The 25,004-nt window shown below is 41.0% G+C and overlaps 1 protein-coding gene across 1 annotated transcript in view; it reads left to right on the top strand.

The window, feature by feature from the left end:
* The window catches only part of LAP3 (leucine aminopeptidase 3), a 96,261-nt gene extending 71,555 nt beyond the window's left edge, over positions 1 to 24,706 (top strand). Inside the window, exons 12-13 of the mRNA XM_053704110.1 lie at positions 2,041 to 2,153; positions 23,551 to 24,706. Coding sequence (XP_053560085.1) covers positions 2,041 to 2,153; positions 23,551 to 23,746 — 309 coding nt within the window. The 3' untranslated portion in view covers positions 23,747 to 24,706. The remainder of the gene's footprint in view (positions 1 to 2,040; positions 2,154 to 23,550) is intronic.
* The last annotated feature ends 298 nt before the right edge of the window (positions 24,707 to 25,004 follow it).

Raw genomic sequence — 25,004 nt, 5'->3', positions numbered from 1 at the left:
TATTAAAATTCTTAGAGAAGAATCAAAAATCCAGTACTGATATTTACAGTATAGGTGGGGATATAGCCAACAAAATTAGCTATGTCAAATAACAAAATAAAGGTAAATTAGCAGTTTGTAATCTATTTAATGCACCCCAGCAGGTGTAATGAGTCATTGGAAACACATTAAAGGGGATACAAAAATACAGTACACTGTCCCTTTAATGTCTTGTTAAAGGGATAGTAAACAGTTTAATATTTTAAATTAAACATTCCTAAAATTAAACCCCCATTCCTATGCTTTCTGCCCAAATAATCTTCTCAATTTAAATAAGGCAAGTCGTAAACCTATTTAAAAGGCAGCCTTTTACCTATCTATTTGAAAATGCTGACTGTCCATTCAACTCTTATTCACGCCAATCACGCCGTATAGCCTGCCCATCTTGCTTATCAAGTGTGCACTCCTGGTTTTCAGTAGGATACTGTAAAAGCAAGTGAACTGCACTGCAACTTCCTCTTTAATTCCTGCTTATAATGCTGTGTATCAAGCGTCTCTCACTACGCATGTACTGATCTTTACAGAGTCCCACTGGGAAATCCAGAGCGCACTCCATTATATTTCAATTGCCCCTCTGATACAGCTTAATGCTTCCAAAACCCTTTCAAACTCACCCAATATGTTAATTACAAGACTAAAGAACCTTATAATTATAAGGTGTTTACTGGCTCTTTAAATGCCTTCCTATATGTTCTTGTTCTGAAGTTTAGCTACATCAGTTGCCTGTCATTATACACGAATGTAAAATTAAAGCATACTAGTGAAACATATCATGGTGTCTTGTTTGTGATTACAATTAGTTTTGCATAGATTCAGCAGAGAAAAGTGAGGTATTGAAGCTGATTTCCTCTCCTGTACTTCTTTATTGAGCTATTAAAAAATATATGTCTAAAGTTTAGCCAAATGAATTTACTAATTAAACCTAATTTAAAGGTGTTCCAACTATTGGTATGTAAATATTTTGTTGGCTGTTGAAGCCCCCTTTTGAGGAACACTAAAGTCAAAATTAAACAACTTTCAAATGTACTTCCCTAACAAAATGTGAATATGCATTTGTGATTGGCTTATGATTGTCACATGATACAGGAGGAGTGGAAATACTTAATTTGAAGTTCAGACTAAGGAGCATATTTAACAATGTGCGAGCGGACATGATACGAAGTAGCGTATCATGTCTGCTGCACATCGATAAAAGCCGACGGCATACGCTGTCAGCATTTATCATTGCACCAACAGTTCTTGTGAACTACTGGTGCAATGCCGCCCCCTACAGATTTGTGGGCAATCGGCCGCTAGCAGGGGGTGTCAATCAACCCGATCGTATTTGATCTGGTTTATTTCTCTCCGCAGCCTCAGAGCAGGCGGACAAGTTAGGGAGCAGCGGTCTTTAGACTGCTGCTTAAAAACTTCTTCATAACTTCTGTTTCCTGAAGGCTCGCCGGAAAGTGCTATTGCATTGTCTTTGGATCATACATTTGTTTTTTTATGCAAATCTACAATATTTACTTGTCCTTTAACCAATCATATTTAATTGATATTGAGTACCATGTTCACACTTTTATGTTCTTGAACATGTTGCTTAATTCTTATTAGAAATATCTAAGCTGTTTTAATATAATACATATAGGTACCAGAAAAAATAAATACATACATGTAGCATTAAATACTGACATAGAAAATAGTAAATGTTCTAGAGTGAGTGACTATACATATAGAGTAATAACTCACTTCTGCACTTCAGGGTAATAATAGAGGAACCCGGATTCCCACATCTCGGTAAACTCTACTGCTATAAACAGAAGCATGTGATTCATACCCAATAATGTTCCTCACAGGCTGGATTTGCCTAAGAGCAAATTTTTTTTTTTTTATAGTTCCTCTACAGCAAAAGGTGTGGGGGGGACACTATGACTATAATTGTTTTGCCTGCTTCAAAACAGAACCAAAAGCTTCTGTTTTATTTTAGTCTTTTATAAAATGTTATTCCTGCTTTTGTTCTAGGCTGGTATAGTGACTGGTGATCGTGTATGGAGGATGCCCCTTTTTGAACACTACACTAAACAGGTTACAGAATCGGCAATTGCAGACCTTAATAATGTAGGAAAATACAGCAGGTAAACATGCAAATCACGCATTAGATCTGTAACGTGTTTGGCTAAATATATTAATACCCAATCTTTTCTTTTTAGATTTGCTAACATACGCCTAGATTACGAATTTTGAGCGATATAGGGAAATTAACTAACGCATCAAAAGTGGCGTTATTTAATCCCCTATAGCGCTGCCATTACGAGTTTAAAAAAAAAACAGGCTTGTGCGGGTGATGTGGGGTTTTTAGGCTCCATGCCGCACCAAAAACAAGCCCTGATTTGACGTGCTCGTGCACGCTTTCCCCATAGACCTCAATGGGAAGAGCGGGTCAGAAAAAACCTAACGTCTGCGATCGCGGAAAGAAAAGCTCCATAACGCAGCCCCATTGATGTCTATGGGGAAAAAGAAAATACATTTTAAACCTAACATAAACCCCTGGTCTAAACACCCCTAATCTGCTGCCCCCGACATCGCTGACGCCTGCCTACAGTTATTAACCCCTAATCTGCCGCTCCCGATATTGCCGCCACCTAAATAAAGCTATTAACCCCTAAACCTTTGGCCTCCCACTAAATAAACCTATTAACCACTAAACCTAAATTAAACTATTAACCCCTACTCCTACCCCTAAACCTAACCCTAACGCCCCCTAACTTTAACATAATTAAAATAGATCTAAATTATATTTACAATTATTAACTAAATAATACCTATTTAAAACTAAATACATACTTACCTGTGAAATAAAACCTAAGATAGCTACAATATAACTAATAACTTATATTGTAGCTAGCTTAGTTTTTTTTTTTTTTCACAGGTAAGTTTATATACTAACTAGTCTGCCTAGTTAAAATAAATAGTTATTAACTATTTACTAACTACCTAGTTAAAATAAATACAAACTTACCTGGGAAATAAAACCTAAGCTACCTTACACTAAAACCTAATTACAAAAAATAAGAAAACCTACCATTACAAAAAATAAGAAACCCTACCATTACAAAAAAATAAAAAAACGAAATTATCCAAAATAATAAAATTATTCCTGTTCTAATACCCCTTAAAAAAAAAACACCCCAAAATAAAAAAGCCTAATCTTAAAGGGGCCTTTTGTAGGGCATTGCCCTAAGTTAAACAGCTCTTTCTCCTGTTAAGTGTGGTCAGTCCACGGGTCATCATTACTTCTGGGATATTAACTCCTCCCCAACAGGAAGTGCAAGAGGATCACCCAGCAGAGCTGCTATATAGCTCCTCCCCTCTACGTCACACCCAGTCATTCTCTTGCACCCAACTAATAGATAGGATGTGTGAGAGGACTGTGGTGATTATACTTAGTTTTATACCTTCAATCAAAAGTTTGTTATTTTAAAACAGCACCGGAGTGTGTTGTTCCTTCTCAGGTAGAATTTGAAGAAGAATCTACCTGAGTTTTTGTATGATTTTAGCCGGCGTAGTTAAAATCATCTTGCTGTTCTCGGCCATCTGAGGAGTGAGGTAAACTTCAGATCAGGGGACAGCGGGCAGGTTAACCTGCAAAGAGGTATGTAGCAGCATATTATTTTCTGAGTATGGAATTGACTGAGAAAATACTGCCATACCGATATAATGTGAGCTCAGCCTTAAATGCAGTAGTAGCAACTGGTATCAGGCTGTCATGTATGTATATTTACACTTCAGTATTCTGGGGAATGGCACTTCACTGGGATAATACTGTATGCATAAGACTTTAGCCTAACTTGCAGTGGGATCGACTAGCAACAGGCTTTCTAATGACATTTCATTTATTTGATGTTAAACGTTTTTGCTGGCATGTTAAAATCGTTTAATTATCTGAGGTACTGGGTGAAAAATTGTTTGGGCACTGTTTTTTTTTTTTTTTTTCCACTTGGCGGTCGTTTTATTTAATTTAAGACAGTTTACTGATCTCCCTCACTGTTGTGTGTGAGGGGGAGCGGCCTATTTTGGCGCTTTTGCTACGCATCAGAAAATTCAGTCACAAGTCTGTTTTCTTCCCTGCATGATCCGGTTCGTCTCTTCAGAGCTCAGGGGTCTTCAAAAGTTAGTTTGAGGGAGGTAATCACTCACAGCAGACCTGTGAGATTGTGCTTTGACTGTGATAAAAAACATTTATATTCTGTACTTTTTTTCTGCTATTCAGGGTTAGTTATCCATTGCTAATGGGGGCAATCCTTTGCTAAAATTGTGTTTTACAGGAAAGAATTTGATGTTATAGTTTCTCCGGTTTATTATTACTCAACTGTCATAACTTTTTTTCTGTGCTTCTTAAAGGCACAGTACGTTTTTCATATTATTTGTAAATTGCTTTGAAAAGTATTTCCAAGTTGCTAGTTTAATTGCTAGTGTGTTAAACATGTCTGACTCAGAGGAATATCTCTGTGCTATATGTGCTAAAGCCAAAGTGGAGCCCAATAGAAATTTATGTACTAATTGCATTGATGCTACTTTAAATAAAAGTCAATCTGTACAAATTGAACATCATTCACCTAACAACGAGGGGAGAGTTATGCCGACTAACTCGCCTCACGTGTCAGTACCTGCATCTCCCGCTCGGGAGGTGCGTGATATTGTAACGCCGAGTACATCAGGGCGGCCATTACAAATCACATTACAGGATATGGCTAATGTTATGACTGAAGTTTTGTCTAAATTACCAGAACTTAGAGGTAAGCGTGATCACTCTGGGGTGAGAACAGAGTGCGCTGTTAATAATAGGGCCATGTCTGATACTGCGTCACAGTATGCAGAACATGAGGACGGAGAGCTTCAATCTGCAGGTGACGGTTCTGATCCCAATAGAATGGATTCAGACATTTCTAATTTTAAGTTTAAACTCTAAAACCTCCGTGTACTGTTAGGGGAGGTATTAGCAGCTCTGAATGATTGTAACACCGTTGCAATCCCAGAGAAATTATGTAGGCTGGATAGATACTATGCGGTACTGACGTATTTCCTATACCTAAGAGGCTTACAGAGATAATTACTAAGGAGTGGGATAGGCCCGGTGTACCCTTTTCCCCCCCTCCTGTGTTTAGAAAAATGTTTCCAATAGACGCCACCACACGGGACTTATGGCAGACGGTCCCTAAGGTGGAGGGAGCGGTTTCTACTCTGGCTAAGCGTACCACTATCCCGGTGGAGGATAGCTGTGCCTTTTCAGATCCAATGGATAAAAAATTAGAGGGTTACCTTAAGAAAATGTTTGTTCAACAAGGTTTTATATTGCAACCCCTTGCATGTATTGCGTCTGTCTCGGCCGCGGCCGCTTTTTGGTCCGAGTCCCTGGAAGAGACTCTTGACTCAATAACTATAGATGAGATTTCAAGCAAGCTTAAAACACTTAAGCTAGCTAATTCATTTGTTTCAGATGCCGTAGTACATTTAACAAAGCTTACGGCTAAGAATTCCGGATTCGCCATTCAGGCACGCAGAGCACTGTGGCTAAAATCCTGGTCAGCTGACGTTACTTCTAAATCTAAATTACTTAACATACCTTTCAAAGGGCAGACCTTATTCGGGCCCGGTTTGAAAGAAATTATCGCTGACATTACAGGAGGTAAAGGCCATGCCCTGCCTCAAGACAGAGCCAAACCTAAGGCTAGACAGTCTAATTTTCGTTCCTTTCGTAATTTCAAGGCAGGAGCAGCATCAACTTCCTCTGCTCCAAAACAGGAAGGAGCTGTTGCTCGCTACAGACAAGGCTGGAGACCTAACCAGTCCTGGAACAAGGGCAAGCAGGCCAGAAAACCTGCTGCTGCCCCTAAGACAGCATGAATCGAGGGCCCCCGATCCAGGAACGGATCTAGTGGGGGGCAGACTTTCTCTCTTCGCCCAGGCTTGGGCAAGAGATGTCCAGGATCCCTGGGCGTTAGAGATCATATCTCAGGGATATCTTCTGGACTTCAAATCCTCTCCCCCAAAAGGGAGATTTCATCTGTCAAGGTTGTCAACAAACCAATTAAAGAAAGAGGCGTTTCTACGCTGTGTACAAGATCTTTTACTAATGGGAGTGATCCATCCGGTTCCGCGGTTGGAACATGGACAGGGGTTTTACTCAAATCTGTTTGTGGTTCCCAAAAAAGAGGGAACCTTCAGGCCAATCTTGGATTTAAAGATCCTAAACAAATTCCTAAGAGTTCCATCGTTCAAAATGGAAACTATTCGGACAATCCTACCCATGATCCAAAAGGGTCAGTACATGACCACAGTGGATTTAAAGGATGCTTACCTTCACATACCGATTCACAAAGATCATTTCCGGTATCTAAGGTTTGCCTTCCTAGACAGGCATTACCAGTTTGTAGCTCTTCCATTCGGATTGGCTACGGCTCCAAGAATCTTCACAAAGGTTCTGGGTGCTCTTCTGGCGGTACTAAGACCGCGAGGAATTTCGGTAGCTCCGTACCTAGACGACATTCTGATACAAGCTTCAAGCTTTCAAACTGCCAAGTCTCATACAGAGTTAGTACTGGCATTTCTAAGGTCGCATGGATGGAAGGTGAACGAAAAGAAGAGTTCTCTCTTTCCACTCACAAGAGTTCCCTTCTTAGGGACTCTTATAGATTCTGTAGAAATGAAGATCTACCTGACAGAAGACAGGTTAACAAAGCTTCAAAATGCATGCCGTGTCCTTCATTCCATTCAACACCCGTCAGTGGCTCAATGCATGGAGGTGATCGGCTTAATGGTAGCGGCAATGGACATAGTACCCTTTGCACGCCTACATCTCAGACCGCTGCAATTGTGCATGCTAAGTCAGTGGAATGGGGATTACTCAGATTTGTCCCCTACTCTGAATCTGGATCAAGAGACCAGAAATTCTCTTCTATGGTGGCTTTCTCGGCCGCATCTGTCCAGGGGGATGCCATTCAGCAGGCCAGATTGGACAATTGTAACAACAGACGCCAGCCTACTAGGCTGGGGTGCTGTCTGGAATTCTCTGAAGGCTCAGGGATCATGGACTCAGGAGGAGAGTCTCCTGCCAATAAACATTCTGGAATTGAGAGCAGTTCTCTATGCCCTTCTGGCTTGGCCCCAGTTAACAACTCGGGGGTTCATCAGGTTTCAGTCGGACAACATCACGACTGTAGCTTACATCAACCATCAAGGAGGGACAAGAAGCTCCCTAGCGATGATGGAAGTATCAAAGATAATTCGCTGGGCAGAGTCTCACTCTTGCCACCTGTCAGCAATCCACATCCCGGGAGTGGAGAACTGGGAGGCGGATTTCCTAAGTCGTCAGACTTTTCATCCGGGGGAGTGGGAACTTCATCCGGAGGTCTTTGCCCAAATACTTTGACGTTGGGGCAAACCAGAGATAGATCTCATGGCGTCTCGACAGAACGCCAAGCTTCCTTGTTACGGGTCCAGATCCAGGGATCCGGGAGCGGTCCTGATAGATGCCTTGACAGCACCTTGGACCTTCGGGATGGCTTATGTGTTTCCACCCTTCCCGTTGCTTCCTCGATTGATTGCCAGAATCAAACAGGAGAGAGCATCAGTGATTCTAATAGCGCCTGCGTGGCCACGCAGGACTTGGTATGCAGATCTAGTGGACATGTCATCCTGTCCACTCTGGTCTCTGCCTCTGAGACAGGACCTTCTGATCCAGGGTCCCTTCAAACATCAAAATCTAATTTCTCTGAAGCTGACTGCTTGGAAATTGAACGCTTGATTTTATCAAAACGTGGTTTTTCTGAGTCAGTAATTGATACCTTAATACAGGCTAGGAAGCCTGTTACCAGAAAGATTTACCATTAAAATATGGCGTAAATACTTATATTGGTGCGAATCCAAAAGTTACTCATGGAGTAAGGTTAGGATTCCTAGGATATTGTCTTTTCTACAAGAAGGTTTAGAAAAGGGTTTATCCGCTAGTTCCTTAAAGGGACAGATTTCAGCTCTGTCCATTCTTTTACACAAACGTCTGTCAGAGGTTCCAGACGTTCAGGCTTTTTGTCAGGCCTTGGCCAGGATTAAGCCTGTGTTTAAAACTGTTGCTCCACCATGGAGTTTGAACTTAGTTCTTAATGTTTTACAGGGTGTTCCGTTTGAACCCCTTCATTCCATTGATATCAAATTGTTATCTTGGAAAGTTCTGTTTTTAATGGCTATTTCCTCGGCTCGAAGAGTCTCTGAGTTATCTGCCTTACATTGTGATTCTCCTTATCTGATTTTTCATTCAGACAAGGTAGTTCTGCGTACTAAACCTGGGTTCTTACCTAAGGTGGTCACTAACAGGAACATCAATCAAGAGATTGTTGTTCCATCTTTGTGTCCTAATCCTTCTTCGAAGAAGGAACGTCTTCTACACAATCTAGATGTAGTCCGTCCCTGAAATTTTATCTACAGGCAACTAAGGATTTTCGACAAACGTCTTCCCTGTTTGTCGTTTATTCTGGTCAGAGGAGAGGTCAAAAAGCTTCTGCTACCTCTCTCTCTTTTTGGCTTCGTAGCATAATACGTTTAGCTTATGAGACTGCTGGACAGCAGCCTCCTGAAAGAATTACAGCTCATTCTACTAGAGCTGTGGCTTCCACTTGGGCCTTTAAGAATGAGGCTTCTGTTGAACAGATTTGCAAGGCTGCAACTTGGTCTTCTCTTCATACTTTTTCCAAATTTTACAAATTTGACACTTTTGCTTCTTCAGAGGCTGTTTTTGGGAGAAAGGTTCTTCAGGCAGTGGTTCCTTCCGTATAAAGAGCCTGCCTGTCCCTCCCGTCATCCGTGTACTTTAGCTTTGGTATTGGTATCCCAGAAGTAATGATGACCCGTGGACTGACCACACTTAACAGGAGAAAACATAATTTATGCTTACCTGATAAATTCCTTTCTCCTGTAGTGTGGTCAGTCCACGGCCCGCCCTGTTTTTTTATGGCAGGTCTAAATTTTTAAATTATACTCCAGTCACCACTGCACCCTTTGGCTTCTCCTTTCTCGTTGGTTCTCGGTCGAATGACTGGGTGTGACGTAGAGGGGAGGAGCTATATAGCAGCTCTGCTGGGTGATCCTCTTGCACTTCCTGTTGGGGAGGAGTTAATATCCCAGAAGTAATGATGACCCGTGGACTGACCACACTACAGAAGAAAGGAATTTATCAGGTAAGCATAAATTATGTTTTTGCTACAAAAAAACACACACCCTCTAACAGTATACAAACCCCCACCTGCCAAAATATTAAGGGCCCTTAAAAGGGCCTTTTGTAGGGCATTGCCCTGAAGATAATTGCTCTTTCTTTCATGTAAATGGCAAGAGTCCATGAGCTAGTGATGTATAGGATATACATTCCTACCAGGAGGGGGCAAAGTTTCCCAAACCTCAAAATGCCTATAAATACACCTCCCACCACACTTACACCTTAGTTTTACAAACTTTGCCTCCTATGGAGGTGAAGTAAGTTTGTGCTTGATTTCTACGATTTCTTCTATGATAAGCGCTTTTAAGCATTCTGAAGCCCAATTCCTCTCAGAGTACAGTGTTTGTCAGAGGGACATGAAGAGAGTATTGCCTGTTGATTTTTATGGTTTCACTCATGGTAAATCTTTTCAAGGGTTCTCTGTTATAGGTCGTAGGGATTCATCTCCTACCTCCCTTTTCAGATTGACGATATACTCTTATACCATTACCTCTGCTGATAGTTTTCAGTACTGGTTTGGCTGTCTGCTATATGTGGATGGGTGTCTTTCGGTAAGTATGTATCATTATTTTAGACACTCTCAGCTATGTTTGGCGCTTTATGCTTTAATATAAAGTTTTAAATATATGTATTTACTTATATTTGCCATGAGTCAGGTCAATGCATATTTCCCTTTGCAATCTAACAGTTTCAGTATGGGAATCATGTTTTAGGAAGCTATTTTTTTTTTTACCTGGGGTTTAGTCTTTCTTTTACAAGATACGATGAGTCGACGGATTTCATCCTTACTTGTGGGATATCACCTCCTGGTCAGCAGGAGGAGGCAAAGAGCACCACAGCAGAGCTGTATATATAGCTCCTCCCTTCCCTCCCACTCCAGTCATTCTCTTTGCCTGTGTTAGTGATAGGAAGAGGTAAAGTGAGGTGTTAGTATACATTCAGAGTCTTTCCTTCCCATCAACATCCTAGATTTGAGGGCGATCTTCGATGCCCTTCAGACCTGGCCTCAGTTGGCTTCGGTTCTATTCATCAGGCCTATTATTGCCATCTGTCAGTGATCCACATCCCAGGTGTGGACGACTGGGAGACGGTTTTTTAAGCAGACCTTTCACCCGGGAGAGTGGGTACTCTTTCCGGATATATTCTTCAATGTGATTCTCAAATGGGGTCGGCCGGAGTTGGATCTCATGGCTTTTTGTTAGAATGCCAAGTTCCCGAGATGCGGGTCCAGGTTCACGGTCCTCCAGGCCGACCTGATAAATGCCTTGGCAGTTCCTTGGTCCTTCAGCCTAGCATATCTATTTCCCCCGTTTACTCTTTTCTCCCGGGTTATTGCTCAAATCAAACAGGGGAAGGCATCAGTTGATCCTCTTCACTCCTGCGGGATCTCGCAGGATTTGGTATGTCGCTTTGGTAGACATGTCGTCTCTGTCACCTTGGAAACTTCCGTTGAGGAAGGACCTTCTCATTTAGGGTTCCTTCCATCTCCCGAATCTAGTTTCTCTGCAGCTGAATGCTTGGAGATTGGACGCTTAATTTTTCCTACCAAGGTTTTTCTGATTCGGTCTTAGATGCTTTAATTCAGGCACGTCGGCCTGTTACTAGGTAGATTTACCATAAGATATGGAGTAAATATCTTTCTTGGTGTGAATCCAAGGGCTACTCATGGAGTAGGGTTAGGATTCCCAGGATTTGGTCTTTTCTCCAAGAAGGATTGGAAAAAGGGGTATCGGCAAGTTCCTTATAGGGACAGATCTCTGCTTTATCTGTTTTGTTATATAAGCGTTTGGCAGCTGTTCCAGTTGTGCAATCTTTTTGTCAGGCTCTGACTAGAATCAGAGCTGTGTTTAGACTACTTGCTCCTCCTTGGAGTTTGACTTTAGTTATTAAAGTTCTTCAAGCGGCTACGTTTGAACCTATGCATTCCTTAAGATACTGAGTTATTATCTTAAGAAGTTTTACTTCTGGTTGCTATTCTTCTGTTCGAAGAATATCTGAGACTTCGGCTTTTCAATATAATTCCCCTTACCTTATTTTTCATTTGGATAAGGTGGTGTTACGTTCTAAACCTGGTTGTTTCTAGAATATTGATCAAGAGATTGTCATTCCTTCCTTGTATCCTAATCCTTCTCAGAATTGATGTAATTCATGCTTTAAAGTTCTACTTACAAGCGACTAAGGATTTTCGACAATCGTCTTCCTTGTTTGTTGTTTTTTTTCAAGGAAACATAGGGGTCAGAAAGCTACGGCTACCTCTATTTCTTTTTGGCTGAAGAGTATCATCTTTTTGGCATATGAGACTGCTGGACAGCAGCCTCCTGAAAGAATTACGACTCGTTCCACTAAGGCCGTTTTTTCTTCATAGGCATTCATGAATGATGCTTCTGTTGACCAGATTTGCAATGCTGCAACTTGGTTTTTTCTTCACTCTTTTTCTAAAATTTTCAAATTGGATACTTTTGCCTCCGCTGAGGCTGTTTTTGGAAAAGGTTCTTCAAGCAGTGGTGCCTGTCTTGTCCCTCCCGTTTCATCCGTGTACTATAGCTTTAGTATTGTATCCCACAAGTAAGGATGAAATCCGTGGACTCATCGTATCTTGTAAAAGAAAAGGAAATTTATTCTTACCTGATAAATTTGTTTCTTTTACGATACGATGAGTCCACGGCCCACCCTGTTTTTATTATATAACAGCTCTTTCATTTTGTTAAACTTCAGTCACCTCTGCACCTTGGCTTTTCCTTTCTCTTCCTAACTTCGGTCGAATGACTGGAGTGGGAGGGAAGGGAGGATATATATATTCATTCTGCTGTGGTGCTCTTTGCCTCCTCCTGCTGACCAGGAGGTTATATCCCACAAGCAAGGATGAAATCCGTGCACGTATCGTAAAAGAAACCAATTTATCAGGTAAGAATAAATTTACTTTCTTCTGTTAAGTGTGATCAGTCCACGGGTCATCATTACTTCTGGAATATTACTCCTCCCCAACAGGAAGTGCAAGAGGATTCACCCAGCAGAGCTGCATATAGCTCCTCCCCTCTACGTCACTCCCAGTCATTCTCTTGCACCCAACGACTAGATAGGATGTGTGAGAGGACTATGGTGATTATACTTAGTTTTATACCTTCAATCAAAAGTTTGTTATTTTAAAATAGCACCGGAGTGTGTTATTACCTCTCTGGCAGAGTTTGAAGAAGAATCTACCAGAGTTTTACTATGATTTTAGCCGGAGTAGTTAAGATCATATTGCTGTTTCTCGGCCATCTGAGGAGAGGTAAACTTCAGATCAGGGGACAGCGGGCAGATGAATCTGCATAGAGGTATGTAGCAGCTTTTATTTTCTGACAATGGAATTGATGAGAAAATCCTGCCATACCGATATAATGTCATGTATGTATACTTTACACTTCAGTATTCTGGGGAATGGTACTTCACTAGAATTACACTGTAAGAAGTACATAAAGCCTTTTAATAAATAAGAAATTATGTTTAACGTTTTTGCTGGAATGTAAAATCGTTTTCATTTGCTGAGGTACTGAGTGAATAAATGTTTGGGCACTATTTTTCCACTTGGCAGTTGCTTAATCTTTTTTCTGACAGTTTCTGTTCTCTCTCACTGCTGTGTGTGAGGGGGAGGGGCCGTTTTTTGGCGCTTTTGCTACGCATCAGAAATTTCAGTCAGCAACTCATTGTATTTCCTGCATGATCCGGTTCATCTCTACAGAACTCAGGGGTCTTCAAAACTTATTTTGAGGGAGGTAATTTCTCTCAGCAGAGCTGTGAGATTATAGTTGACTGAGATAAAAAACGTTTATTCTGTAATTTTTTCCTGCTTTCAGAATTAGTTGTCTTTTGCTAATGGGATTAAACCTTTGCTAAAGTTGTGTTGTTTACAAGGATTGAGGCTATAACTGTTTCAATTTAATAATTTTCAACTGTCATAGATCTTCTGTGCTTCTTAAAGGCACAGTACGTTTTTAATAATATTCTAATAGAATTGTATTCCAAGTTGCAAGTTTATTTGCTAGTGTGTTAAACATGTCTGATTCAGAGGAAGATACCTGTGTCATTTGTTGCAATGCCAAAGTGGAGCCCAATAGAAATTTATGTACTAACTGTATTGATGCTACTTTAAATAAAAGTCAATCTGTACAAATTGAACAAATTTCACCAAACAACGAGGGGAGAGTTATGCCGACTAACTCGCCTCACGTGTCAGTACCTGCATCTCCCGCTCGGGAGGTGCGTGAGATTGTAGTGCCGAGTACATCTGGGCGGCCATTACAAATCACATTACAGGATATGGCTACTGTTATGACTGAAGTTTTGGCTAAATTACCAGAACTAAGAGGTAAGCGTGATCACTCTGGGGTGAGAACAGAGTGCGCTGATAATATTAGGGCCATGTCAGACACTGCGTCACAGGTGGCAGAACATGAGGACGGAGAACTTCATTCTGTGGGTGACGGTTCTGATCCAAACAGACTGGATTCAGATATTTCAAATTTTAAATTTAAGCTGGAAAACCTCCGTGTATTACTAGGGGAGGTGTTAGCGGCTCTGAATGATTGTAACACAGTTGCAATACCAGAGAAAATGTGTAGGTTGGATAAATATTTTGCGGTACCGGCGAGTACTGATGTTTTTCCTATACCTAAGAGACTTACTGAAATTGTTACTAAGGAGTGGGATAGACCTGGTGTGCCGTTCTCACCCCCTCCGATATTTAGAAAAATGTTTCCAATAGACGCCACCACACGGGACTTATGGCAAACGGTCCCTAAGGTGGAGGGAGCAGTTTCTACTTTAGCTAAGCGTACCACTATCCCGGTGGAGGATAGCTGTGCTTTTTCAGATCCAATGGATAAAAAATTAGAGGGTTACCTTAAGAAAATGTTTGTTCAACAAGGTTTTATATTGCAACCCCTTGCATGCATTGCGCCGGTCACGGCTGCAGCGGCATTCTGGATTGAGTCTTTGGAAGAGAACATTAGTTCAGCTACTCTGGACGACATTACGGACAGGCTTAGAGTCCTTAAACTAGCTAATTCATTCATTTCGGAGGCCGTAGTACATTTAACTAAACTTACGGCGAAGAATTCAGGATTCGCCATTCAGGCACGCAGGGCTCTGTGGCTAAAATCCTGGTCAGCTGATGTTACTTCTAAGTCTAAATTGCTTAATATACCTTTCAAAGGGCAGACCTTATTCGGGCCCGGGTTGAAAGAGATTATCGCTGACATTACAGGAGGTAAAGGCCATGCCCTGCCTCAGGACAAAGCCAAAGTTAAGGCTAGACAGTCTAATTTTCGTTCCTTTCGTAATTTCAAAGCAGGAGCAGCATCAACTTCCTCTGCACCAAAACAGGAAGGAGCTGTTGCTCGCTACAGACAAGGCTGGAAACCTAACCAGTCCTGGAACAAGGGCAAGCAGGCCAGGAAACCTGCTGCTGCCCCTAAAACAGCATGAATTGAGGGCCCCCGATCCGGGATCGGATCTAGTGGGGGGCAGACTTTCTCTCTTCGCCCAGGCTTGGGCAAGAGATGTCCAGGATCCCTGGGCGCTAGAGATAATATCTCAGGGATACCTTCTGGACTTCAAATACTCTCCTCCAAGAGAGAGATTTCATCTGTCAAGGTTGTCAACAATCCAGACAAAGAAAGAGGCGTTTCTACGCTGCGTACAAGAGCTCTTGTTAATGGGAGTAATCCATCCAGTTCCACGGTCGGAACAGGGACAAGGGTTTTACTCAAATCTGTTTGTGGTTCCCAAAAAAGAGGGAACTTTCAGACCAATCCTGGACTTAAAGATACTAAACAAATTCCTAAGAGTTCCATCGTTCAAGATGGAGACTATTCGGACAATTTTACCTATGATCCAAGAGGGTCAGTACATGACCACTGTAGATTTAAAAGATGCTTACCTTCACATACCGATTCACAAAGATCATTACCGGTACCTAAGGTTTGCCTTCCTAGACAGGCATTACCAGTTTGTGGCTCTTCCATTCGGATTGGCTACAGCTCCAAGAATCTTCACAAAGGTTCTGGGTGCTCTTCTGGCGGTTCTAAGACCGCGGGGAATCTCGGTAGCTCCATACCTAGACGACATTCTGATACAAGCTTCAAGCTTTCAAACTGCCAAGTTTCATACAGAGTTAGTACTGGCATTTCTAAGGTCACATGGATGGAAGGTGAACGAAAAGAAAAGTTCACTCGTTCCACTCACAAGAGTTCCCTTCCTGGGGACTCTTATAGATTCTGTAGAAATGAAGATTTACCTGACAGAGGACAGGCTAACAAGACTTCAAAGTGCTTGCCGCACCCTTCATTCCATTCAACACCCGTCAGTGGCTCAATGCATGGAGGTAATCGGCTTAATGGTAGCGGCAATGGACATAGTACCCTTTGCACGCTTACACCTCAGACCACTGCAACTGTGCATGCTAAGTCAGTGGAATGGGGATTACTCAGACTTGTCCCCTTCTCTGAATCTGGATCAAGAGACCAGAAATTCTCTTCTATGGTGGCTTTCTCGGCCACATCTGTCCAGGGGGATGCCATTCAGCAGACCAGACTGGACAATTGTAACAACAGACGCCAGCCTTCTAGGTTGGGGTGCCGTCTGGAATTCTCTGAAGGCTCAGGGACAATGGAGTCAGGAGGAGAGTCTCCTGCCAATAAACATTCTGGAATTGAGAGCAGTTCTCAATGCACTCCTGGCTTGGCCCCAGTTGACAACTCGGGGGTTCATCAGGTTTCAGTCGGACAACATCACGACCGTAGCTTACATCAACCATCAGGGAGGGACAAGAAGCTCCCTAGCTATGATGGAAGTATCAAAGATAATTCGCTGGGCAGAGTCTCACTCTTGCCACCTGTCAGCAATCCACATCCCGGGAGTGGAGAACTGGGAGGCGGATTTCTTAAGTCGTCAGACTTTTCATCCGGGGGAGTGGGAACTTCATCCGGAGGTCTTTGCCCAAATACTTCGACGTGGGGGCAAACCAGAAATAGATCTCATGGCGTCTCGACAGAACGCCAAGCTTCCTCGTTACGGGTCCAGATCCAGAGATCCAGGAGCAGTCCTGATAGATGCCCTGACAGCACCTTGGGACTTCAGGATGGCTTACGTGTTTCCACCCTTCCCGATGCTTCCTCGATTGATTGCCAGAATCAAACAGGAGAGAGCATCAGTGATTCTAATAGCACCTGCATGGCCACGCAGGACTTGGTATGCAGACCTGGTGGACATGTCATCCTGTCCACCTTGGTCTCTACCTCTGAAACAGGATCTCCTGATACAGGGTCCTTTCAAACATCAAAATCTAACTTCTCTGAAGCTGACTGCTTGGAAATTGAACGCTTGATTTTATCAAGACGTGGGTTTTCTGAGTCAGTTATTGATACCTTAATACAGGCTAGGAAGCCTGTTACCAGAAGGATTTACCATAAGATATGGCGTAAATACCTATATTGGTGTGAATCCAAAGGTTACTCATGGAGTAAGGTTAGGATTCCTAGGATATTGTCTTTTCTACAAGAAGGTTTAGAAAAGGGTTTATCTGCTAGTTCATTAAAGGGACAGATCTCAGCTCTGTCCATTCTGTTACACAAACGTCTGTCAGAAGTTCCAGACGTTCAGGCTTTTTGTCAGGCTTTGGCCAGGATTAAGCCTGTGTTTAAAACTGTTGCTCCGCCATGGAGCTTAAACCTTGTTCTTAACGTTTTACAGGGCGTTCCGTTTGAACCCCTTCATTCCATTGATATAAAGTTGTTATCTTGGAAAGTTCTATTTTTAATGGCTATTTCCTCGGCTCGAAGAGTCTCTGAGTTATCAGCCTTACATTGTGATTCTCCTTATTTGATTTTTCATTCGGATAAGGTAGTTCTGCGTACTAAACCTGGGTTCTTACCTAAGGTAGTCACTAACAGGAATATCAATCAAGAGATTGTTGTTCCTTCTTTGTGTCCAAATCCTTCTTCGAAGAAGGAACGTCTACTGCACAATCTGGACGTAGTTCGTGCCCTAAAATTTTACTTACAGGCAACTAAGGAATTTCGACAAACGTCTTCTCTGTTTGTCGTTTACTCTGGTCAGAGGAGAGGTCAAAAGGCTTCTGCTACCTCTCTTTCCTTTTGGCTTCGTAGCATAATACGTTTAGCTTATGAGACTGCTGGACAGCAGCCTCCTGAAAGAATTACAGCTCATTCTACTAGAGCTGTGGCTTCCACTTGGGCCTTCAAGAATGAGGCCTCTGTTGAACAGATTTGCAAGGCTGCAACTTGGTCTTCGCTTCATACTTTTTCCAAATTTTACAAATTTGACACTTTTGCTTCCTCGGAGGCTATTTTTGGGAGAAAGGTTCTTCAGGCAGTGGTTCCTTCTGTATAAAGAGCCTGCCTATCCCTCCCGTCATCCGTGTACTTTTGCTTTGGTATTGGTATCCCAGAAGTAATGATGACCCGTGGACTGATCACACTTAACAGAAGAAAACATAATTTATGCTTACCTGATAAATTCCTTTCTTCTGTAGTGTGATCAGTCCACGGCCCGCCCTGTTTTTAAGGCAGGTAAATATTTTTTAATTTATACTCCAGTCACCACTACACCCTTGGCTTCTCCTTTCTCGTTGGTCCTTGGTCGAATGACTGGGAGTGACGTAGAGGGGAGGAGCTATATGCAGCTCTGCTGGGTGAATCCTCTTGCACTTCCTGTTGGGGAGGAGTAATATTCCAGAAGTAATGATGACCCGTGGACTGATCACACTACAGAAGAAAGGAATTTATCAGGTAAGCATAAATTATGTTTTTTTCTCCAATTAGACTTGCTTTTCCTTATTTTTGCGGGCGAACTAAGCTCGCAAGGGCGCAATAATGCTGTTATTTATTGCGTCATTTTTGGCGCAAAACTTTTTTGGCGCAAATTTTCGTCTACAGTGACGCAAGTTTCGTCATTTCCTGCGTCTTAGTTGACGTTGGGTTGTTTGGCGCGAAGACGCGTTTGTTTCCGGATGTTAGTTGGCGCAAAAAATTGTTTTCATTACTATTTGCGTTGTGCGTTATATTTGCCGCCAAATATTATTTAGTCTTTCTACCCCACTTCCTTTTTGCTTTATACTCTAGAGGGCTATGCTGTTTGCTTTTCTGCCTATTTAGCATATGCATTTTTTCCCATTCCTGAAACTGCTATATGAGGAAATTGGATATTTGTTTAAATGTTATTTTTTCTTTTACATTTTTGCAAAGATGTCCTGACCCTGCCTCAGAAGATACTGTAGAACACAGTTCTACCAAAGCTAAGTGTACCTGTTGTAAGCAAGCTGAGATTATATCTCCGGCTATATTATGTAACCGTTGTCATGATAAGCTTTTGCATGCCGATAATGTTTCTATTAGTACTACTACAGCACGTGTTGTTCCCTCAACATCTAATGTACATGATATCCCTGTTGATATGAAAAATTATATTGCTAATGCAATACAGAAGGCTTTGTCTGCTATTCTACCTTCTAATAAACGTAAAAGGTCTTTTAAAACTTCTCATAAGTCTGATGAAATTTGTAATGAGCGACAACATACTGAAATATCCTCTGAAGAGGATCTCTCTGGTTCAGAAGATCCTACTTCAGATATTGAAATTGATAAATTTTCTTATCTTTTTTAAGATTGAATATATTTGTTCTTTATTGAAAGAAGTATTGGTTACTTTGGATATTGAGGAGTCTGATCCTCTTGATAACAAATCCAGTAAGCGTTTAAATTCTGTTTTTAAACCTCCTGTTATTACTCCTGAAGTTTTTCCTGTTCCAGATGCTGTTTCTGATGTGATTGTTAAGGAATGGTCTAAGCCTGGTGCTTCTTTTAATCCTTCCTCTAGGTTCAAGAAGTTGTATCCTTTACCAGTGGCTAAATTGGAGTTTTGGGGAAAGGTCCCCAAGGTTGATGGGGCAATTTCTACTCTTGCAAAATGTACTACTATTCCTATGGAAGATGGTACTTCTTTTAAGGATTCTTTAGATAGGAAGATTGAATCTTATCTAAGGAAAGCTTATTTACATTCTGGCTATATTCTCAGACCTGAAAGTCTAAGGTAATCCAGCACCAGTGTAGTGTGCTTACTGCCAGGCCTCACACCAAAGACCCAAGTACATACATGAAAAACCAAAGGCAGCAGCACCACTGCCTTTGTTTTTTCATATATTTTCAGACCTGCCATTTCTATGGCTGATGTTTCAGCTGCTTCAACTTTTTGGTTGGATAGCTTAGCACATCAGAAAGCAGATCCTGATTTGTCTAGCATTATTAGTTTGCTTCAATATGCTAATCATTTTATCTGATGCTATTTTTGCTATCATCAAGATTAATGTTAAATCTATGTCTAGCTATTTTAGCTAGAAGAGCTTTATGGCTTAAATCTTAGAATGCTGACATGGTATCTAGATTACTAGCTCTATCTTTCCAGGGTAATAATTTATTTGGCTCTCAGTAGGATTCTATTATTTCCACTATCACTGGGGGAAGGGAGTTTTTTGCCTCAAGATAAAACATCTAAGGGTAAATCTAAAGCTTCTAATTGTTTTCGTTCCTTTCCTCATAATAGAGAACAGAAAACCACTCCTTCCCCTAAGGACTCTGGTTCCAATTGGAAGCCATCTTCAGGTTGGAATAAATCCAAGGCTTTTAAGAAATCAAAGCCAGCCCCCAAGTCCGCATGAAGGTGCGGCCCTCAATCCAGTTCAGCTGGTGGGGGGCAGATTGAAATTATTTCAAGACATTTGGGCAGATTCTGTTCAAAATCAGTGTATTCAGAGCATTGTTTCTCAAGGGTATCGAATAGGTTTCAGAGTAAGACCTCCTGTGAGAAGATTCTTTCTCTCTCAGGTTCAACAAATCCTGTGAAAGCTCAGGCTTTCCTGAAGTGTGTTTCAGATCTGGCGCTTTCAGGGGTAATTATACCAGTTCTGCTTCAGGAACAGGGTCTGGGGTTTTATTCAAATCTATTCATTGTCCCAAAGAAAGAAAATTAATTCAGACCAGTTCTGGATCTGAAGTTTTTTAATCGTTTTGTAAGGTGTTCCAACTTTCAGATGGTGACTATAAGGACTATTCTACCTTTTGTTCAACAATGTCATTACATGTACACAATAGACTTACTAAACGCTTATCTTCATATTCCGATTCATCCAGATCACTATCGGTTTCTGAGATTCTCTTTTCTAGACAAGCATTACCAATTTGTCGCTCTTCCATTTGGCCTAGCGACAGCTCCAAGAATCTTTTTAAAGGTTCTTGGTGCCCTTCTATCTGTAATCAGAGAGCAGGGTATTGCGGTGTTTCCTTATTTGGATGATGTCTTGGTACTGGCTCAATATTTTCATTTAGCAAAATCTCACACAAATCAACTAGTGTTGTTTTTTTCAAAGACATGGTTGGAGGATCAATTTACCAAAAAGTTTCTTGATTCCTCAGACAAAGGTCACCTTTTTAGGTTTCCAAATAGATTCAGTGTCCATGACTTGGTCTTTAACAGACATGAGATGAATGAAATTGGTTTCAGCCTGTCGAAACCTTCAGTCTCGATCATTCCCTTCAGTGGCTATATGCATGGAAGTTTTAGGTCTCATGACTGCAGCATCAGACACGATCCCCTTTGCTCGTTTTCATATGAGACCTCTGCAGCTTTGCATGCTGAATCAATGGTGCACAATTAATATTCTTAAATCCCAGCATTCTACTCTCTCTGACTTGGTGGTTAGACCATCATCGTATTGTGCAAGGGCCTCTTTTGTTTGTCCTTCCTGGACTGTAGTCTCGATAGATGCAAGTCTTTCAGGTTAGGGAGCTGTCTGGGGGTCTCTGACAGCGCAAGGGGTTTGGAATCCTCTAGAGGCAAGGTTACCAATCAATATTTTAGAACTCCGTGCTATTTTCAGGGCTCTTCAGGCTTAGCCTCTATTAAAGAGATAATTATTAATTTGCTTTCAGACAGACAATATCACAACTGTGGCATATGTCAATCATCAGGGAGGGACTCGCAGTCCTTTAGCAATGAAAGAAGTATCACAGATACTTTCTTGGGCGGAATCCAACTCCTGTCTAATCTCTGCAATTCATATCCCAGGTGTAGACAATTGGGAGGCGGATTATCTCAGCCATCAGACTTTACATCCAGAGGAGTGGTCTCTCCATCCAGATGTGTTTTTTCAGATTGTACAGATGTGGGGTCTTCCAGAAATAGATTTAATGGCTTCCCATTTAAACCAGAAACTTCCCAGATACCTTTCTAGGTCCAGGGATCCTCAGGTGGAGATGGTGGATGCGTTAGCAGTTCCTTGGTCTTACCAACTTGCTTATATTTTTCCACCTCTAGTTCTTCTTCCAAGGGTGATCTCCATGATCATAATGGAACAATCGCATGTGTTTCTGATAGCACCAGCATGGCCTTACAGGTTTTGGTATGTGGATCTTGTCCGGATGTCCAGTTGCCAGCCTTGGCCACTTCCTTTAAGGTCAGACCTTCTGTCTCAAGGGCCGTTTTTCCATCAGGATCTCAAATCTCTAAATTTGAAGGCCTGGAAATTGAACGCCTAGTGCTTAGTCATAGAGGTTTCTCTGACTCAGTGATTAATACTATGTTGCAGGCTCGTAAGTCTGTTTCTAGGAAGATTTATTATCAGGTTTGGAAAACCTATATTTCATGGAGTTCTCATAAATTCTCTTGGCATTCTTTTAGAATTTCTAGAATTTTACAGTTTCTTCAGACGGTTTAGATAAAGGTTTGTCTGCAAGTACTTTGAAGGGACAAATCTCTAGCAATCTTTCTATGAAATAAAACAGAAAGAGCAAACTACCTGATATTCACTGTTTTGTTCAGGCTTTGGTTCGTATCAAGCCTGTTATTAAGTCTATTTCTCCTCCATGGAGTCTTAATTTGGTTTTGAAGGCTTTGCAGGCTCCTCCTTTTGAGTCTATGCATTCTTTGGATATTAAATTACTTTCTTGGAAAGTGTTGTTCCTTTTGGCTATCTCTTCTGCTAGAAGAGTTTCTGAATTGTCTGCTCATCAGGATAAAGCTGTTTTGCGGACTTTGTTTAAATTTCTTCCTAAGGTTGTGAATTCTAACAACATTAGTAGGGATATAGTTGTTCCTTCCTTGTGACCGAATCCTAAGAATTCTCTTGAGAAATTGTTACACTCTTTGGATGTGGTAAGAGCTTTGAAATACTATGTTGAGGCTACTAAAGATTTCAGGAAGACTTCTAGTCTATTTGTTGTCTTTTCTGGTTCTAGGAAAGGTCAGAAAGCCTCTGCCATTTCTTTAGCATCTTGGTTAAAGCTTTTGATTCACAAGGCTTATTTGGAGGCGGGACACCCCCGCCTCAGAGAATTACAGCTCATTCTACTAGATCATTTGCCACTTCGTGGACTTTTAAGAATGAAGCTTGAGTTGATCAGATTTGCAAAGCAGGAACTTGGTCTTCTTTGCATACATTTACTAAATTTTACCATTGTTACCATCCAAGCGGCGAGAAGCCAATAGGATTCAAATCAGCCAATAGGATTTTAGCAGCTTTAATTATATTGGCTGATTCATCATCCAATAGAATTAAAACTGCTTAAATCCTATTGGCTGATTCAAATCTTTCCGCCAATAGGAATGCAAGGGATGCCATTTTGAATCGCGTAACTTGCATTGAAGATTCAGTGTACGGTGGCGGCCATATGAAGAGGATGCTCCGCGCCGGATGTCTTTAGGATGGACCTGCTCCGCGCCACCAGGATCAAGATAGAAGATGCCACCTGGATGAAGATTGAAGAGGCCAACTGGATAAAGACTTCTCTCCGTCTGGATGAAGATCGTTCAAGCGGGACTTCAAAAACTGTAAGTGGATTGTGGGAGTTTAGTGTTAGGTTTTTTTTTTAGTGATGCACCGAAATGGAAATTCTAGACCGAAACCGAACCCGAAAATCCAGGATGCACTTTGCCGAAAAATCCAATAATGCCATTTTTGGCCGAAACGTTTCTGTGCCCTAATTTGCACCCCTAATCATTCAGTACTAATTAACCTTACACACTAGTCACTGGTTTAGCGAGCTTGCCTTCTTTTATTGCGCTGTATAAGTCACAAAAATATTTTGCTACAGCAATTTGAGGCATATTTTTATGCACTCTTATTAGTCACATTATATAATGAAACAAAATATACATTGTTGTGTAATTTTCCTGAAGCTCACAGATTTTTTTTTTTTTTTTTTTTCCCCCCTCAGATCTGGTGGAGCTTGCACAGCTGCGGCGTTTCTGAAAGAGTTTGTCACATCCCCTCATTGGGCTCATCTAGATATAGCTGGTGTGATGTCAAACAAAGATGAGGTGCCTTACCTGCGCAAAGGGATGTCAGGACGGCCTACACGGACATTAATAGAGCTTGCTGCTCGCCTAAGCAAGGACAAACAAACTGCTTGAATAACTACTTTCTAATAAGAATACAAACACAATATAGCTCAGGATTTAGGCTAAAGGGACATTTTAGTGTAACCTAAAATGAACGAAAATTTTTGGCTTTTCTGTCCTTTTTAACATCCTGCAAGCTCAATGTGATGATGAAATCTACATTTTCTTAATTTTCAGGCTTTAATCAAAACATTTGTGTTGCCTATAAATGTATTCTAGCACAGTCAATTTTCAAAATACTTGTTTGGAAAATTTTGATAACTTTGTTTTAAAAAATCCATGAAAAAATTTGTACTCTTTTTGTAAACTTTCAAGGACTCCTTGGTCTCCTCTTCACTCTCTGGCAAACTGTATATGTAAAGAAACATTCAAGCCAAATGGAGATATATAAAACAATCTCTTTTGATTTTCATTTACTCTGTTACGTCACAAAAAATAAATCAGTTCAGAAATATGTCAGTGAAAGCAAATCTGTAACACATTACTTTTTTGTATTGTATACGAAAGATCAACAGTTTAACATATTAAACATATTTTTGCATATACAGGATTAAATAGCTGTTTAGCAACTGTGTCCTGGGACTCTACTGCTTACTGGCTCAAACTACCACAGAACAAAAAGCCTTATTCAGCACAAGAACATCCTTTTTTCAAAACACAAAACTTGGTTATACATTTTAAAATGTCTTTTTTTAGAAAGAACTGAGAAAATGTTTGAGTGTTTTGGTAGTTTTAAGTATTTCTGATGAGGACCTGTATCAGAACAGGTGCAGTAACAATGCATTCGGTAAACAAAAAAATACTGACATTGTTCCTAGCGGTAATCAAGTTAGTTGATTAATTGGAATATGGATTGAAAAATAAACATTTTCTTGATGTATTTTTTTTTTTTACAAATTATTATAAATAGAATGTTAGTAAATTAGGTTCCACAACTTTGTATGGGAAATAATAAAGTGTGTTTAAAGTTGGGCTTTTGTGTCCATGTTTTGCCTAAAGAAACTGGGATCTGGACCCTGAGATATGAACGAGTACTGCAATTGATGCATTACCTCCTTTGCTCATAGAGAGCTGCAAGGCTTTGTTCTCATATTGCAGCTTTCCTTGGCAACCAAGGGGTTAGCCACTTAAACCATCACACTGGTTGTTGTGTGTATTATGGTTGGCCACATATATCTAGGCCTCCATCAAAGTGCAAAATTAAATGCTCTAATGTAAGAATATTTTATTATTGCACTGTTGCTTGTGTATAACTGTGATTAACCCTTGC

This window comes from Bombina bombina, chromosome 2, assembly GCF_027579735.1.
Source record: "Bombina bombina isolate aBomBom1 chromosome 2, aBomBom1.pri, whole genome shotgun sequence".
Classification (NCBI taxonomy): Eukaryota; Metazoa; Chordata; class Amphibia; order Anura; family Bombinatoridae; genus Bombina; species Bombina bombina.
The sequence above is the reverse complement of the archived record's forward strand: the minus strand, read 5'-3'. Positions and strand labels throughout refer to the sequence as shown.